The sequence below is a fragment of the Alosa alosa genome, chromosome 24 (assembly GCF_017589495.1).
Source record: "Alosa alosa isolate M-15738 ecotype Scorff River chromosome 24, AALO_Geno_1.1, whole genome shotgun sequence".
Taxonomy (NCBI): Eukaryota; Metazoa; Chordata; class Actinopteri; order Clupeiformes; family Clupeidae; genus Alosa; species Alosa alosa.
The window spans coordinates 13,479,410-13,497,843 of record NC_063212.1 but is presented as its reverse complement, the minus strand read 5'-3'; the positions used below and the strand labels follow the sequence as shown (position 1 = coordinate 13,497,843).

Genomic DNA, 18,434 nt, shown 5'->3' with positions numbered 1-18,434 from the left:
ATGACAACAGTTACTAAGGAAAGGAAAGCCATGCTTTTAACTAAGTAATGCTATAAACGTTTGCTGAAATGAATGAAAACAGAAAAAATATGATACATGGGCAGTGTCCCCACCAAAGCTCAGACCAAGCCTACGCCCTTGTACTGACTAGAGACAACTCGGGTAAACACTTCTCATCTGATCCTTTGCTTGGGGATGTTACCCCAAATAGTGGGAGGTAATTTGAAACGAGACACAAGCTGTGACACAAACTGTGGCGCATTTGTGTTCGATCACCCACAGAGATCCAGGGTCCAGTCTGATCAGTTCTCTCTCTCTCTCTCTCTCTCTCTAAAAAAGCCCAAAAAGAAACTTTAAAAAAAAAACGATGAGGAAGCCCACACTGACGCACACTTGTCTTTATTTAGCATTTGGAGAGATCAATCATAACATCATTTGCTAAATCAATGTTATCTGATCAAAACTAAAGAGTCTTGTTTTCTTTTTGAGGACACAGAACTGGTAGACACAGAAGTCTGTATTTAAACTGCATTTGGCAGCAGGGAATGACCTCACAGCTTTAATGTGACTTCTAAAGTTTCATTTTTTATATGTGCATGGTTCTGTCAAGTTACCTGCTATAGACAAGATAAAGTAAGCTTTTATTATCAGATACATACATAATTTTGTAATAAACTGTTGAAAAAATGACAGAGGAAAATATAGAACTTGACAATATAATACTTGATTCATGGCTTCACAGCAGCTGTAGCTTCACAAATATAATGATACTTCTTGTCACAGAATGCATCCATCCAGCTTCCTTCCATGTCATTTGTTCTGGCACAGTCTTCTCCCTCTGGTTTCTTCTTCTTGTCTGTCCAGTTATCAGGCTCTTTGTTCATCCAGTGTCTGTAGCTACAGAAAAATATGGCATCATAAACACACACACACACACACACAAACACTTTCAACTACAAACTATGTGATTAATTCATCTGAATTAATTGCATAACCTATTTGCGGTGAGAAATATCTGTCCATTGACTAGCTTACGGGTGACAAAGTAAACACGGTAAGCGTAATATGTGCTTACTCAGAGTCAATTTTCTATTGCTCTTTTGGTAACATTTTACGGAAAGGGTACATGAATTATCATGAGTTTATGCATGAATTAATTCATGATTTATGTATTACTTCATTCCTTAATATCTCATGAATCATTGGGAATTTACATGAGTTTATAATCTGTCATGTGTGACCTCATACATAAACAACACATTAACTAAAGCATTAAGTATGGTGATCACATCATTATGATTTATGATTTTTAAAAATTGATCATGATGATTTCTTTTTCTGCCAAAAATGTGGTCATCACTTCTCAAATTCTGATTTGAACACAACTTGTGCAGTTCTCTAAACACCTGCCAACTTTAGTTGAGGGGCCACAAACATGATGAACTCATGAGTAATTAACCTTAAATGCTTGTAATCATGATGATCATGCTTAAGAAATCATAAATCATAATGATGTACCCACCGTACATAATGCTTTAGTTGATGTGTTGTTTATGCATGAGGTCTTGAATGAGAGACTTTGAACTCATGTAAATTCCTGATGATTCTTAATCGGTGTTGGGAGGGTTACTTTCAAAACGTATTCCGTTACAGAATACAGAATACATGCCCAAAAATGTAATCTGTAACGTATTCCGTTACGTTACTCAATCTGAGTAACGTATTCTGAATACTTAGATTACTTCCGCATTGAATTGCATTTTATAAGTATAGGAATGCAGCCATCAAATCCTGTTTAGGCCTACTAAACAGGCCTATTCTGGTGTGTTCTTCTATTCCAAATGGCTGAAGTGTTAGGCCCACATAGGAGAATGTAAAGTCAACTAAGCTATATACAACTTTAAAATAGCAAGGTGACCACTAACACTACAGCAGGCAACTAGGCTAATTAAAACAAACAAAATAAATAGGCTAGCCTACTTTAAGGGCGTAGCCAGAAATTATAATTAAGGTGTGCCTGTGAGATTTTTCGGTGGCATCAACCCAGGACAAGTATGGGGCGCATATGACAGGTGGAACACAAATGACCTGTAAATGTAAACATGGGCTACTGTATATCAGTGCTCTCAAAATGAACGTGATCGCATAATAATGACAATCAAAAAACGCACGTTAAAATATGCTAGGCCTACTCGCAAGAATAATTCTTCAGAGGCTGCACCATATAACTAATTTTAACACGTAAATGTAGATCTAATTAGTAAAATAATAATCCATAAAGCTATTTTAAGTTAGAATAAAAAACGTAGAATGCAGTGCCTATTTTAGATATTGGTTTTATTGTAGGTCTGAACTAGGCTTTGCTTAGGCCTATTGCTTAGCAAACGTAACCGATTGGCCGAAGTAGCCTGAGCTATTAATAGACCTCTCCAGAATAAGTCCTAACTTCCGTATCCATCCAACCTTCGGTCGTCAAATGTCTATGGGAAATAACATGGCGTTTTGAAAGATCATACCTGTCAAACTCTGTAGGTGACAAAGTAGAAAAATCTGGTGGGCACTTAAGCTGGTTAAGTACTTAAACGGCACCGAAAATCAAAAAATCCAGTGGAAACTAGATAACAGAAGTGTGTAGGCCAATCTGCCCACCACCTTTTTTTACTTTGTATGGAGGCGGGACTTATTCTGGAGACGTCTATAGAGTGTCCCAGTGACTTCCGTTTTACTTCCGCTACAAGGGACCTGTCTTTCAAAAAAATATGAACGGGAGTTAATGGAGAGATAACAATTATTTTTTGGTCCAGTTTGAATTGTGCCACAAATTTCACATATGATGTGTGTGAATTTAAAAGAAATGTTGTCAAATGTATATCAAAAGTTATGTTGGTTTTGTGCGAATCCGCTCAGTGGACTACATCTCTCGTCTCGAACGATGTAGGCTACGTCACCAACGTAATGAAACTATAAGATTAGCTGTTATGCTAGTTAACGGTTGCATCTTGCTGCCTGCTATGTCATGTTTAATCCTCTGACTCATGGTATTTTCATCGGCAAGGAAAGCCCAATTAAGACCTGTTGCTGGTATGCTTGTACAATCTAGTGTGGCTGTGAATGAGCTAACGTTAACGTCACTAGCGCAACTGATGGGTTTGTAGTCGTTGGAATTACGATCTTTCACAATGTTGTAATTCAATAGTTACGAAACAAACTGCAAATGTCTTTACATGAAAAATTGTCTTTAAAATTGACAAACATCATATGGGTAATTCAAGGCACAAGTCAACTGGGACCATAAAATCATTTCTTTTTCGCCATAGACTGGCGTTCAAAATGTTTTGAAAGATAGGTCCCATGGAGGCAAATGGAAGTGGCGTCACTAGGACACTCTATACTTGGGAAAATATCCTTTGAACAGACATCAGGAACCACGATCAGTGAGGAACAGGAGTTACCTCCACTTACTTTACTCCTAATTTGCTGTGCAAACAGTCATTTCAGGGTCTCCGATGTTCATAATATATTAAGGAATGAAGTAATGCATAAATCAGGTATTAATTCATATATGAATCCATGATAATTCATGTACCCTTACCAAAGTGTTACCGCTCTTTTTTATCGTAATTAATGCAAGATTAATTCAAAAGAAACATCACACAGTTATTAAACATACACACACAAAGATATACTGTACATACAATACATCTTTACCTTTCACCAAGGACTGTGTTGTCCACCCAGCACCATGTCGCCTCCTCCTCTGCATCAGTTAGGCCGATCCAGTAAGAGGTCTTTGTAACTCCTGGTCTCTTTTTCATAAGTAATTCCTAAAGCAAGATAAGTCTGGTTCAGTGTGTATTCCAGTAGGACTACATGCAAGGACATATACACAGGGAAATTCAAATGATCCATCAGTTATATTGTCTTACCCATTCCCCTTCTGAGTCTATGACAACCAAATGTCCCCCCTTGGCCTGGCAGGCATCTCTGCTCTGATACCACGTATCACTTTCAGAGGAGAAGAAGTAGCACTTTCCACTTTCCAAGTTTTTCCATCCAAGGGCACAGCCCATCTCTAAAGCTGTTAAGTGAAGAAACAGAACATGTCTATATAATACTATACTTATACTATATACACTATATATAAATAGTATATACAATATACTATACTATACATATACTATACTTATACTTATAATGACACACACAGCAGGCACTTCATGAACTTCAGTTACGAAGCAGAACTGAAATCACTGTCACAACATGTACAGGTACAGTAATTTCCCGCTTATAGATGCACTGTGTATTAAACTGCATAACAGTGTTTTATGCCAATTAAAAATTCAAAATACATATTGACCGCTCCCATGTATTGAACATTTCTTTATTGTGTCACAAATAAAACTACAATTCATGTGGTCACCGCTGTCAAACTATCCGTCACTTTTTGTGGACCTGCTACTCTTAGGTTTACGGTATTGACTGATTCCAATTAATTCACACAAAAAAAAGTCCTTATCGATTAGCATAATAGTTAACCTCATATCTGAGAAAACTGCAAAATTAATAGACGGGATATTATGGTAATGGATTGTCATTCGTTTTATCTCAGAACATGGTAATAGTGCCTCAAGCATGGAACTGTGGTGAATTGTTTCTCCTTCCACATAATTTTATGTGGGCACATGTTCTAGGCTATCCACTAAAGGCAGCATAATGACTAACCTTGTAGCACGCTGTTCAACATCTTTTTTTGTTCATCATCTCTGGTTTTATGAAATGTTTCTCGATATTCTGTACAAATATAATCCACATACTATAAGTGAACATGCAGTAGGTTAATGTAATGGAAATTTTCTGAAAATCTAAAAAGTCAAAAGTTCAGTCTTATTACATCTGTGGGAAACATGGTTCTTGGGGCAAACTAATTAAAAGGACTAATTGTGTAGGAAAATGTCCCTTACTTTTCAGCTCTACCTCAATACTGTCCTTGATGTGGGAGAGAAAAGCATTGCTTATCTTCTGCTCATCAAGTCTCTTCTGTGTATCTGTTCAACAATGACAAACAAAAAACAAATGCATATACAATGCAATGGGTATCCATACTGTATATCTATTTCTATCACCAACAGTTATATTGACTATGTCTATCTCTGTGTATAAGTAGTTAACACTAGTAAATATAGTGTATTGTCTAGTTAACCAATCCAATCTATGAATTCCTCTACCTGTTTAACCATTTTTACATTTGTTAAAACATGACACATGTTAACCTGGTGGGAATATGTATCAGAACCAAAAGGAACAGAAGCATCTCTTATGTGTCAGCTTTTCCTCACCAGAGAGTGAAGTGTTATATTGATCTCTCAATCTCTCTGCATTCTCTTTTTCAGTCCTCAAATCTGTTTGGAAAAGATGTACAAATGTGTGGAACAATCAAACTCCACCTTTTTCCAAAAAGCTCCAATCAAGCAAACTGGGTCATGCCACTCACCTGAGAGTTTTTTTTCTTTTGTTTCTTTGTCACTTGTAAGCTGTTTGTTTTGTTGTTTCTCCTTTTCCAAATCCCTGGTCACACCTGTGAAAAGAGAGACAATGATGGGTATATTGCTGCAGCTTTCACAAGTTGTTGGCTAAGAGTGACAAAAACATAAACGGATAGATATCCACTGTTGAATAAAAGAAAAAAACAACAAAAACTATAAACATTGAAATACGCAATTTTGCACAGCAAATGTACTTGTGGAATCCTGTAAACTGAGTTTTGACACTTACTTGTAAGATTCCACTCTCTTGTCTTTTTTTCCAAAGAAAGTTTTCTATTTGTGTCCATCTCAAATTGCCAACTCTTGTTTACAGCTGTCAAAAGAGAAGCATGTAAGTGCAGCTGCCACAATTTCATCACTTAATGAGTCGACAAGATCTGTAATCTAACATACTTTGTTGTTCAAAATAATAGAATAATATGAATTGATGCAAAATAATACAATTATATATTAGACTGTATATATGAAATAAGATCAAATAATATGAAAAAGAAATCTCGGGGTGTTGTTCTCAAAGCGTATTCTTAGTGTAGGCATCATTGATCTAGATCCCTTATATTTTGAAAATCTGTTCAGATCCTAAATGGTGTGTTGTCCTATCTCAGGCTCACCATTCAGTTGATTTTGAATGGATGTCTTCTCTTCATCGAGCTCTGTCAGTTCCACAAAGGATGGAGAAGAGAAACATCAATGTATGGATGACAGAATAAAACCCTTTCCAATAAAACACAACAGTGGACACAAATGGGCAAATCCATCATGTGGCCGACATTTTTTTTTTTTTTTATCATTATTATTATTCTTGTACATTGTTATACTTGGTATATATTATATACTAGGAGAAATATATCTATTAATCTTTAGTTCTTTTTTGTGTTGTGGTGGATGTTGGCAATAGCAGGAGGATACATTTATTTATTCATACATCTCATAATTTCTTTCTGCATTTATTTATTCATCCTAAGGTAATCTTTGGTCCTTCATCCTCCATTCAGTAACATTAGTGCTGTGCCTGCTCAGCTCGCATTTGGACCGTTTCCATGTTGTTACAGTTATGACTATTAAAGGTGCTCTAAGCGATGTTACGTTTGAACGTCAACAGAAGTAACGTCACCCAACATCGCTTAGAGCTCTTTTAATACATAACCATTGCAATGCTCAATTATATTATTTTTTTTGGAAACTTCACAATCTGGTTTCTGTGGAAATGGGAAAATGCATGAGTGTGACTTTCATATGGACTTTAGGGTACAGAAAGTGACAGAAACAGAGGTATGTGACTACCTGTACAAACACTGGATTTATACTGTTTCTTCGCAATTACAGTAAGGACCATGTTCATGTTGCACAGCACTTGTAAAGACATGCTGAGGAGTCTGTAAAGATGCACTAAGTCAAAGTTTAAGTGATGCCCCCATAGCATAACTTAGCTGCTTTGCTGCATTAGTTGCTAGCAGGCTAACTCGCATTAGGTAGCACCGATTCCTTCAATTTTTTAACAGGGCTTAAGTTCTCATTTAAGAACTATGGGTATGTAAGCGTTTGAATAAAGATAATCTTATTATGACCACCGCTAGCCACCGCAAGTAGAGAACCATTGCACCTTACAAAATGTGTTTTGCCTGATCACTGATGTTTTCATTTTACAAATTTTGTTACATAAGCAGAACTGCTTACCTAATCCTGAGTATACAGTATATCAATTGTGATCTTGAATCTCAGTGCTGCTTTTGTGCTGAAATTTCACTACTGCCTTACCATCGATTTGTCTCAGCAAGGATACTTTCTCTCCAGACAGTTTTCCATGGCTGATGTTGAGAACCTTCAGACTCTCGAGAGCCTCTGTTGTGGGGAAAGTTTTAACTGTAAGAGTCTTTTCAGTTAAGACATAACAAATGAGTTTCAGAGAAAGTGTTGACATTTTGTTTGGGCACCTGTTTTGTTAAATTGTGTTTGTGGATCCTTTTTAAGTTTGAGTATCAAATTAGTAACTGCAATTTGGTTTAGTTTTTCACCACAAAGGCAAAGTTCTAACTACAGCTTTCATTTTGTGAGGGAAAGACTTAAACTAGATGCATCCCATAGTGGGGACCAAAAGCTTCTATTCCTTATCAGCCTAATGGTGCTATGCCCACTAAGTTGCACGTGCCCAAGTGTTCCACTGCCCTCGGAGTGGTCAACCAAAAAATTACTAACAACATTTATTTTTGCCAAAACCTTAATGATTGCTCTGCGCTACAGTATTCATAATAATTGATAAGCCAAAGAGCCTATAGTACTAATTGAATTAAATGCAATTAACGAGGCATTACTATCACCAAAGTAAACCATCTATACCTGACAACACTCCATTGTCTATTTTTTGGTATGTGTTAAATATTGTTTACATTTCTAGAGGGACAAGGACTGACCTGACGGATCCCTACGACTCTGGGAGTACACTGTGTGCAAAATTATTAGGCAAGTGAGTATTTTGACCTTATTGCCATTTTCATGCATATTTTCCAACTCCAAGCTATATAAACTTGAATGCTAATTGGATTTAAGCATTATCAGGTGATGTGTATTTGTGTAATGAGGGAGGGAGTGGTCTATAGTGATCAACACCCTATATCAAGGTGTGCATAATTATTAGGCAGCTTCTTTACCTCAGACAAAAAAGAGATTTAACAGACTCTGAAAAGTCAAAAATAGTAAAATGCCTTTCAGAGGGATGCAGCACTCTTGAAGTAGCAAAGATATTGAGGCGTGATCACCGAACAATCAAACGTTTCGTTGCAAATAGTCAACAGGGTCGCAAGAAACGTGTGGAGGAAAAAAGGCGCAGATTAACTGCTAGAGACTTGAGAAGAATTAAACGTGAAGTTACCAGGAACCCATTAACCTCCAGTGTTGCCATATTCCAGAAATGCAACCTCCCTGGAGTGTCCAGAAGTACAAGGTGTTCAGTGCTCAGAGACATGGCCCAGGTAAGAAAGGCTAAAACACGACCACCACTTAACAAGACTCATAAGTTGAAACGTCAAGCCTGGGCCAAGAAATATCTGAAGACAGATTTTTCAAAGGTTTTATGGACAGATGAAATGAGAGTGACTCTTGATGGACCAGATGGATGGGCCCGTGGCTGGATCACTAATGGGCACAGAGCTCCACTTCCGAGTCGGACGCCAGCAAGGTGGAGGTGGGGTACTGGTATGGGCTGCTATTATTAAGGATGAGCTAGTTGGACCTTTTAGAGTTGAAAATGGACTTAAAATCAACTCCCAAAACTACTGCCAGTTTTTAGAAGATACTTTCTTCAAGCAGTGGTACAGGAAAAAGTCTATATCCTTCAAGAAAGCCATGATTTTTATGCAGGACAATGCTCCATCACATGCATCCAAGTACTCCACTGCATGGCTAGCCAGCAAAGGCCTTAAAGATGACAGAATAATGACGTGGTCCCCTTCTTCACCTGACCTAAACCCCATTGAGAACCTGTGGGAACTTCTTAAACGTGAGATTTACAGTGAGGGAAGACAATACACCTCTCTGAACAGCATTTGGGAGGCTGTGGTTGATGCTGCGCAAAAAGTTGATCAACAGATAAGAAAACTAACAGACTCCATGGATGGAAGGCTCATGACTGTTATTGAAAAGAAGGGTGACTATATTGGTCACTGAATATTTTTTGTGTGTATTTGTACATACTGAGTTGTTTATGTATTATTCTTACTCTGAGAAATGAAAATAAACAAGTGAGATGGGAACATTTTAGCTTTTCATTTAGTTGCATAACAATTCTGCACACTAATAGTTGCCTAATAATTCTGCACACATAGATATTTTCCTGATGAAGCCAAAACTCACTTTTTCTCTGTTAAATATTCAGATTTGAGGTGTATTAACATTTTTGATTGACTGGGAAAACTGTATTTGTTCAACGATACAATAAATCCTCAGGAATACAACTTGCCTAATAATTTTGCACACAGTGTATTTGTTCTGGACTACCCTGTGCACAGACTGGAGAGATTCATATTTGCCCATGGAATCTTTATGAAACCAGTGTGATGATACAGAAAGGAAGAAAAACATTTCATGTTGGTCAGCATTGTTACATGTACATGTGTGCATTACTATTGCAAAACCACAATTTACAGTGCCTCTGGGGATGAATAAAACAAGTATCTATCTGCTGTATCTATCTAGCCAGACAGTGCATTTCTATCATTTATTTTATAATAAATACCTGCATGGGCATTTTCCTCCAATAAATCTGTAGGGACACAAACACAACACACAGCATCAATACATTCATTCTTAAATGGCATCATTAGCTATGGATGGAAATGTGTATATTGTGTGGCAGTCAGCTGCTACTTTGTGATACTTACAGAGCACTCCCAGAATTACCGTCAGTGTGAAAAAGAGAACGCATAGAAACAGCAGAAATGTGGGTCTCTGAAAGAACCTTTGCTGGGTCTCCCTCAGCATCATTGTCATGGGGAATGGGTCACTCTGGGCCAGGAAGGCCGCAGGTGTATGTCCACTTTGTGTTGGAAGCGGTTCATTGTGCTGTGCTGAAGACTGGCTAGAAAGACCATCTACAGATAAGAGAGAGAGATAGAGAGTAGTGGCAGCCTTTGACTTAGGGAAGGACAACATGCAAGCAATATTCATGTGCTGTAGCTGGATTTTTTGCGGAAAAAACAGAAGGTTAAATTCAACACAAACACACCCAAAACCACACACACACACACACACAGTCAGAGAATGAGAGAGAGAATAAGAGTAATAGAATGACCTGTTGATGGCAGAATAACACTAAAAGAAAGCAAAGTACTTCAGCTGGCAAACTGGCCTTAAACAGGAAGTAAACCTCTCAAGCAAACCTCTATGTGGCTGGGTGATCTTGTAGTAGATTACATCATCACCCTCTGCCCCTTTTAGCCAGAAATGTAAAAAAAAAAAAAAAAAAATAAAATGAGAGTGAGTAGTTTGGAGATATTTACAGAGTTCCCATTTACAGAAAATGATGTGTCCAGGCTTAACACAGCTGTCACTCACCATCTCTGTGGATTGGTTCTTTGCTGACACCTGGTTGGGGGATTTTGACTGCAGAGTATGTGACAGCTTCACTGTCCACAGCTAATGCAAAGAAAAGAACAGGAGTCCTATAAAGTCCCATCCTTTTTCATACGCAGACATACACAGGAGATGATGTTATTCATCATGCTATTTGTTGCAGACAAAGACCATACCTCTCATTGTCACATACAAGTAATCTTACCCAATAACTTATCCTATGCATTATAGCCAGAGATGGTAAAAGCACACACTTGCCATACTCAAGTAGACATACAGATACATCTGTAAAAAAGACTAGTAAAAGTATAAGTAGTGATTCAACTTCTTCACTCACGTAAAATTAAGAAAGTAATCTTAAATGTACGGAAATGTACTTAAAGTATAAAAGTAAAAAGTATCCAAGCCTTTTGGAAGGACTATTTTACCAGTTGTTTCTGTTAAAAGAAGCGGACTGTGGCCTAATGGTGTATGTAAGGCATAATGGACGACACGCCGTTCGACTATACAAAGTTAATACATGTTCTAGATGGTAAAACGGCCCAACGCAAAGCGGAGATGCTGCATTTCTGTCGCATGCGTTCAAAAACGTTCCATTAGGTAGGTCCAGGCTAGGCCAGCAACACGCACTGGAGAGATGTATGTTGACATCAAACCATGGAACGAACACAAGTTTACCCGACTGATGATACTGTAAAAAAAATGGTTCAATTTTGGCCCTCAGAGTTCAGGTAGGATGGCCCCTTAGCAGGTTTTTGGCCCTCAGAGTTCAGGTAGGATAGCCCCTTAGCAGGTTTTTGGCCCTCAGAGTTCAGGTAGGATGGCCCCTTAGCAGGTTTTTGCTTAGAGTCCCATATGGAGGTTTGAACCGGCACTGCTCAAATGCATTCAGACAAAAGTATAACATGAGTTTTGAAGAGAGTTCTAAAACGTTGTTGGAAAAATAAATACTCCAGTAAAGTACAGGTACCTGAAAATGCTACTTACTTAAGTATTTGTACTTATTTACTTCCCACCTCTGGTTATAGCACATCAGTATGCACCACACCATACTGAAAACAACATTCTAGAAACTTCTTCATAACATTTCACTGAATGGTTCAGTGGGCACCTTCTTCAATAGAACAACACCACCAGATGGCAGAGCAGTCCAAGATCCACTAGCTCCAAGGCACAATAACAGAGACGTCACCACATGCACCTTTTCCACTACTAAATTATGGGCAGAAACCACATTGAATAATCAACTATATGCCATAAAAGGCTCTTCAGACAGCAATATATTTCTGGTGAAGTGTCAATGTAACGGCATCTTGTTATATTCTGTTACTTTTGTGTTTACTCTGACATTAAGTATCTTGTTTATGCCCAACAGGGTGACTCTTTATCCAACTTTGACACAAACCCTTCAGCATCTTAACGTGCCCATTCACTAGGTGCAACACCCAACCAGGTCTGTGTAAACACGAACCCTGAAACAACAGCTGCTACAACACGGGTGACAGTCTGTCGGAAATCCAGGAAGTGCGTGGCATAAAAAAGAAGGTATTTGTATCTACTATGCTGCAGTTCACACTCACCGTTTGGCCTTCTCTGCTTGTTCCCTGAGTTGGTGAAGTCTATTAATGTGTAGTCAATATCATCACTGTCATCGTCTGCTTGGGAAGGGAATAAAAAGACCTATGACACTTACATCAAAGAAGGTACAACAGACAGACACATACACACACACACACACACACACACACACACACACACACACACACACACACACACACACACACACACACACACACACACACATACACACTCACTCACACTCGGGCACACGCGGACACACAAACAGACACACAAACAGCCACACACACATACTCACATATGCAAATACAAACAGTCACAACAAACCAAAAATGGCATGTCTCTCACACACACTCACCTCCACCAAATGCAGACTTGGACTTTTTCTTTGCCTTTAGGTTCACATTGGAGTACACGGCGTCGATGGCCATTCTCTGGTAAGCGTTTCCAGCACGATGGTGGTGCATGTAGGCTGAAGCGGTGTGATTTACTGATCTACCCATCCAAGAAACTTCCTCTTTATACACTATGCAAAATGAAAAGAAAAGTGTGTGGACCTCTCTCCGCTCCGATGCACCTTAATGCTCTCTGAGAGACTGTGCAAAATGAAATAGCGTGACCCCATGAGAACAATAACTGTGGACAATAACTGTTTGGCCAATTTGTTTAGTACATTATTAGTACATTATTAATATAAAATACACACTTTAGTAAAAACACACTCTGTTTCACATTTTGCTTTTGTTCTACACTTGGAAATATGTGTCTGCAACATATGCTCAACAGCAAACCCCAACATTCTGTTAAAGGGACGGTTACCAGGGTGTAGCAGTGGCATGTAATGGTCAGTATCCTGACCACCTATGGGTCCAAGGGTCCGTGGGTCCACCTTTGGTTCAGACCCACAGTCATTTCCAGGTCCCACCCCATCTCTATCTTCCCGCTTGCTACCCTTCACTTTCAACTCTCATATCCACATAAATGCAAAAGCCCCGGGGGAAAAAATATACTACAAAAAAAGTGACAGTGACCAAAAAAGTCAAGTGAGATTGTTTAACCAAGTGTAAATTTGTCCAGTCTTCAGTTCCCTATTCTGTGAGTTGCCTGATTCAGAGTTCCCATCAGCTGAATGCGTCATTGACACAGAAGGCTAAGCATTTGTGTTGAGGCCGTTGAGGTGAAAGGTGAGGGATTCTGCTCTCATGGCAGTGCAGCCTACCTTTATGTCTGGAAACACCTCTGATGGCTGCCTGATGAAGAGGCATTATATCAAAAATATTGCTGTGCCAACCAGCCATTCACATTACAGACTCAGACAGACAGACACACCCACACACATACTGTAGAAGAACTCTCTAGAACACGCTCACACACATACAACGTTTTTGAAACACATTGTCATTTGTTTTCATGCTCTCAGCAAAGTTCATGTGTGTTTAGCATGTGTATGTGTATGTGTGTGTGTGTGTGTGTGTGTTTATTGACACTGAGACTCTGTGCCTTTTACTCTGGAGGCTGAGCAGCTGTATCCTTCCTGTTCATCCTCTACTGCACAGATGTTCAACCTTCTCTACATCAGTAAACAGACAAAAACCCACCAGTGTTTTTAAATAAACAGTGTGTGTGTGTGTGTGTGTGTTTTTTATTGACACTGAGACTCTGTGCCTTTTACTCTGGAGGCTGAGCAGCTGTATCCTTCCTGTTCATCCTTTACTGCACAGATGTTCAACCTTCTCTACATCAGTAAACAGACAAAAACCCACCAGTGTTTCTAAACAGTGTGTGTGTGTGTGTGTGTGTGTGTGTGATTTCTTTATAGGATACAAAATGTTCCATACAGACTCACTTTTGTGGATAACATGGACACAACCCTGTTATTTGTGTAATTACAATGATCACATTTGACTCATAATACAATGGTCAGAAGGTAATGCACTTTGAGGTGGTAAAATATCCTGATAATCACCAGCCTTGGAGACCATTATCCTGCGTATACCACAGTATAACTATCAGCACTATATGACTATTTTACCTTTTAATCTTTGGTAAATGATTCTAATAGCAAAGTCTTTCATATCTTACCAGTTTTGTACTAAACATACTAATTTCTAACTTATATGTGTCAAATATTTTATATCAGCATCAAATTTAACTCCACATTCATTCAAACATTTCATCAAACTAGACAAAGACAGTAATGGACTTCAATTATGGTTTGCACTGGAATAGACTACTCTGATTATCCTTGACCTGAACTTAAACTTGAGATTGAATTCCAATTCTTAATAAAGATGGCAGAGACTTATAGGCTACAGGAGTGTCACAGTCTACCTCCATCTACATCAGAAGTAATCCCTCAGCTAGCTCCTATTAACGTTTTTCATGTGGCGTATTCTAGGTTCTATAGCTTTGTTTACATCCAGCTGGTAGGCAAGGGACAAGTTGAACCCATTGAACATCGTTGTCTGCAGCTGCCTCTCAGTGAAATACATCTCTGTATTTCAGCAATGTCAACATTTCAGGCATCAATAAAGGTGATGATGAAACGTTATCCCATTGTTCAATATTTGATAGCCTGTCACAGGAACGTTGTTTTAGCTAAAATCGCCCTGATTTGGTGCATTGATCTGTATCCATAACGTTATGGGAGAACCTGCATGTAGCCTAATGGTAGCCTAACTTTTTCTCTGTTCAAACTTCGGTTTACACGAAGACAATAGCCTTTCTTAGAAGCTGTGAAATTTGACCAGAAAGGAACATGTCTTCCTTCTGAAAGCTGACACAAAATCAAACAATATTTGATCATTTAACTTCAACTGAACAGCGACAGGTCTTGGTAGGCAGTAGACTCAGCAGACGTTAAAACGGTAGCCTATGTTATAGCCAGAGTCAGTCAGCATCATGTAACATTAATGGCGTTAGTCATGAATCCTGTAACATATTATATCATATAACAGCGATGGCTTATTGAAGGCGATCTGCATGGATATATAACCACCCAGAAAAACTCAGAATGTGAGTGATAAAGTTCATTAATTGTATGAAACTTTTATTAGTTATCCATTAGCGGTATCGCCTATATTAGGCTGTTATGCTAGCTCAGCCCTTTAAATATGTTGTTATTTTGGTCATGGGACTTGATTAAGCGAATAAAGATAATTCATAAACTGCTTATTTCTTAGATGACTGAAGCAGTAGCCTGGGTTCAACAGTGGTGTTTGAGGTTGCTGTGTTAAGTTGTTGTGTGTGATCGTTAAACAATTAGGATCAAATCAGTTTATTTTGACATACGGGGAGTTAGCCTGACCTGTAACGTTAGCCTATAGCACATAAGCCCATTCTGTTTTCATTTATTAGCATTTGTTGTGATTATATAATCAAATGACACTCATGATAACTTGAAATAGAAGGGACAGAAGATAGGTGATTGATGTCCACAAGCACCTAATTTCCTGAGACAAATTAGAACAAACTGTTCGGTAAAAATAATCTTGCCATGTTTAAAATGTTGCACTTTTTTCCCTTCATTGCCTATTTCTGGCAATTCATTTTTGGATGACTGTAGATAGTAGTATTTTAGCCTCGTCTTAAGTAGACAGTAGGCTACACCATTAGGCTATCTTGAGAATTAAAGACTTCACAGCTGCTAATGATCATCCTCCACAACCACGAGGATAGGTAGGCTAAGCGGTCGGATTCAAATTAAGCCTTTTGCTTCTTATTGTAAAACCAACTGTTAGGGGCCTAGACAAGTGGTTCGGCATCCCGGTCAATATATATGATATTAAAATTTCAATTTTGAAGCTATTTGTAACTATGTGTAGCCTATCCAACCCGACTGTTGTAGGCTTGCCTACCACTCTCTGCAGTTCCTTGCCTACCATTCTTGCCTACCACTCTAGTTGTAAACAAACGGTCACATGACATTATGACGTAGGTGCAAAACCTTAATAAGGAACAGGTTAGAATTTTATTTTCAAAATATATACATATATATATATATTTTTTAATGTAAATAAATAACTGTTTTGATGTAAAGTCATATACAGTAACCTGTCCTCAGTGTGGCCCAGATATACAGTGAAGTTAGCATGCTAACCAGCAAGACCCACAACAACCTCTCTTATTGTACCACTTTGTACCTCAAGAGGTGCTGTATTATGCCACATAAGTCACTGGAAGAATGCTATCGCAGATGTTATGATGCATTCAAGACCATTCAAATTCTGCTCATAGGCCTTTTAAACATGTCTGTGATTTGAGAGGTCTGAATGGCTGGGACCTGTCCTGCAGTGATTATGTTACAATGACACCTGCATATCTTGATTCACTAAATATTTTCAGTACTCCTAGGTGTACAGTATTACTATGGTGTACTAAAATGTACTATGGTGTGCAAACGCTCTAATGCATGAGTAAATAGGAGAACACCTCTTGGGAGAGGCTGACAGGAACCAGAGGAAACTCAAATCAATCTAACATCCTGACCTCTTGCATTATGCTCTTGCATTTTGAGCCAGATCTCATTAATGGTGTGTCCATTCAAGAACCCTCGGCTTCCCTATGCACATAGCTCCACTTGACCAACCAAGCAGGCTCCCTTCCCTTCCTTCCTACGTGCTGTGGGTCCACTTCAGTGTGCTCATTGCTGCAAGGCTGACCTTCCAGGCAACTTCTAGCATTGATATAAGATATTAAAAATATGTAGGGTTAAGGTTAGGAATTCTGATCAGGAATTCTGAACCACTGAAGATCCACAGTGGTTTTGTAATATATTCAGCTTGTACAGCACCCCTGAACTGATAAATCCGAATAGCTATGGCTTTACAACTAAACCAACACTGGTTTGTTTCTTTCTTCATAATACCATCACATGTTGACTTGCAATAATGTGATATTTTCCTGGCAAAAGTTTTTAACACACATGATTACAGACTTAGATAAATATTCACTCTAATTGGAGTATAATTTCTATGACATACATTTTGCTAATACATATGTATTGCATTTTAAAGCTAAATGGTTACAGAAATATAGTAAATCTGAATGTTGATGTAATAATGTATTTTTCTTTTTAAAGACAAGCATTTGTACATAAAGAATGCGAATGCAGCTCTATTTCACATAACAGTTAGTTCAAAAGCTAAAGAACAATACAGTGCTGCTTGAAAGTATGCGAACCCATTGAACAGTTTGGAGTTTTATGTCGTTTTATCAGGATTTTCTTATTTTATCATCATCAGTTTTTAAATAAGAATGCCTACTTATCAAACAGACTTCCTTTGTAAAGGGTTTCAGCAGCCATGATTAAAAGAGAGAGGAAATCCACCAAACCACTGTAGTGCCAAGACATACCCACAGGGATCAACAATGACAAGAAGAAAGGTATAATCCGAGAACATAAAGAAGAAAGTAGTGACAGCCCATCAGTCTGGGGAAAGCTGCAAAACCCTCTCTAAAAGACCGTAGTAAATGAAACTGGAATCAGTACAGTATCCACAAACTCCATTTAAGACAAATTATTTGCAAATTGAGGGCATTCAGCATCACAGCAACATTTCCTAGAAGTGGATGCATCAAAAGTATGACCAAGATGCATCAGAAAGATAATAAATTGGATAAAAACCAACCCACACATCACCTCTGAAGAGTTACAGACCTTGATGGCAGCATCTGGAATAAATTTACATGCATCTACAATTAGACGAAACTGGAACAGACACGACTTTCATGAGAGGGTTGCTAGAAGGAAGCCTCTGGCTCTGCTCTCAAGAAAGAACAAAACTGCCCAATTCAACTTTCAGAGCCCTTGTGGAAGTCTATTCTCTGGACAGGTGTATCCAAAATAGAATTATCTGTCACAATCCAAATCATCATGTTTAGAGGAAAGCCAACACTTTAAGAAAAGACCCCCACTCTCAACAGCATGAAGCGTGAAGCATGGTGGTGGAAATGTCAAAGTCCCACAGCTTTATTGTCTGTTCCAGACATACAAAGAGATCAAATTACGAAGACAAGACATATTTGACCAATTTTAAGTCCACAGACAACATGGTTCAAGTAAACAAAAAGTAAGTAAATAAGGAATAAGAGGGCACATATAATAATTGGAATAAGAGCAGCAAAATTTTTTGAAATTGTGCATAGACAGTCAATGGAATAAAAATAAATAATAAAATACAATAAAATACTAGTGCAAATACTGTAAAATACTATAAAATATAAAATACTATAAAATACAAATGT

General features: G+C 38.2%; 1 protein-coding gene across 2 annotated transcripts; it reads right to left on the bottom strand.

Annotated features, from left to right (window-relative positions):
* Positions 1 to 383: 383 nt before the first annotated feature.
* Positions 384 to 12,651, bottom strand: LOC125289600 (C-type lectin domain family 4 member M-like). Of its 2 annotated transcripts, none has more exons than XM_048236537.1 (16): positions 12,547 to 12,651; positions 12,191 to 12,265; positions 10,593 to 10,673; positions 10,418 to 10,468; positions 9,920 to 10,129; positions 9,775 to 9,801; positions 7,302 to 7,385; positions 6,155 to 6,196; positions 5,773 to 5,856; positions 5,492 to 5,575; positions 5,337 to 5,399; positions 4,962 to 5,045; positions 4,723 to 4,791; positions 3,927 to 4,078; positions 3,709 to 3,824; positions 384 to 897 (listed from the first exon to the last, which is right to left on the bottom strand). In XM_048236537.1, the coding sequence occupies exons 1-16, from the start codon at positions 12,617 to 12,619 to the stop codon at positions 729 to 731; spliced, it is 1,464 nt and encodes a 487-aa protein (XP_048092494.1). In that variant the 5' UTR covers positions 12,620 to 12,651; the 3' UTR covers positions 384 to 728. The 2 variants fall into 2 exon arrangements, with proteins under 2 accessions (XP_048092494.1, XP_048092495.1); XM_048236538.1 differs by having other exon boundaries at positions 384 to 891.
* Between the last annotated feature and the right edge of the window lie 5,783 nt (positions 12,652 to 18,434).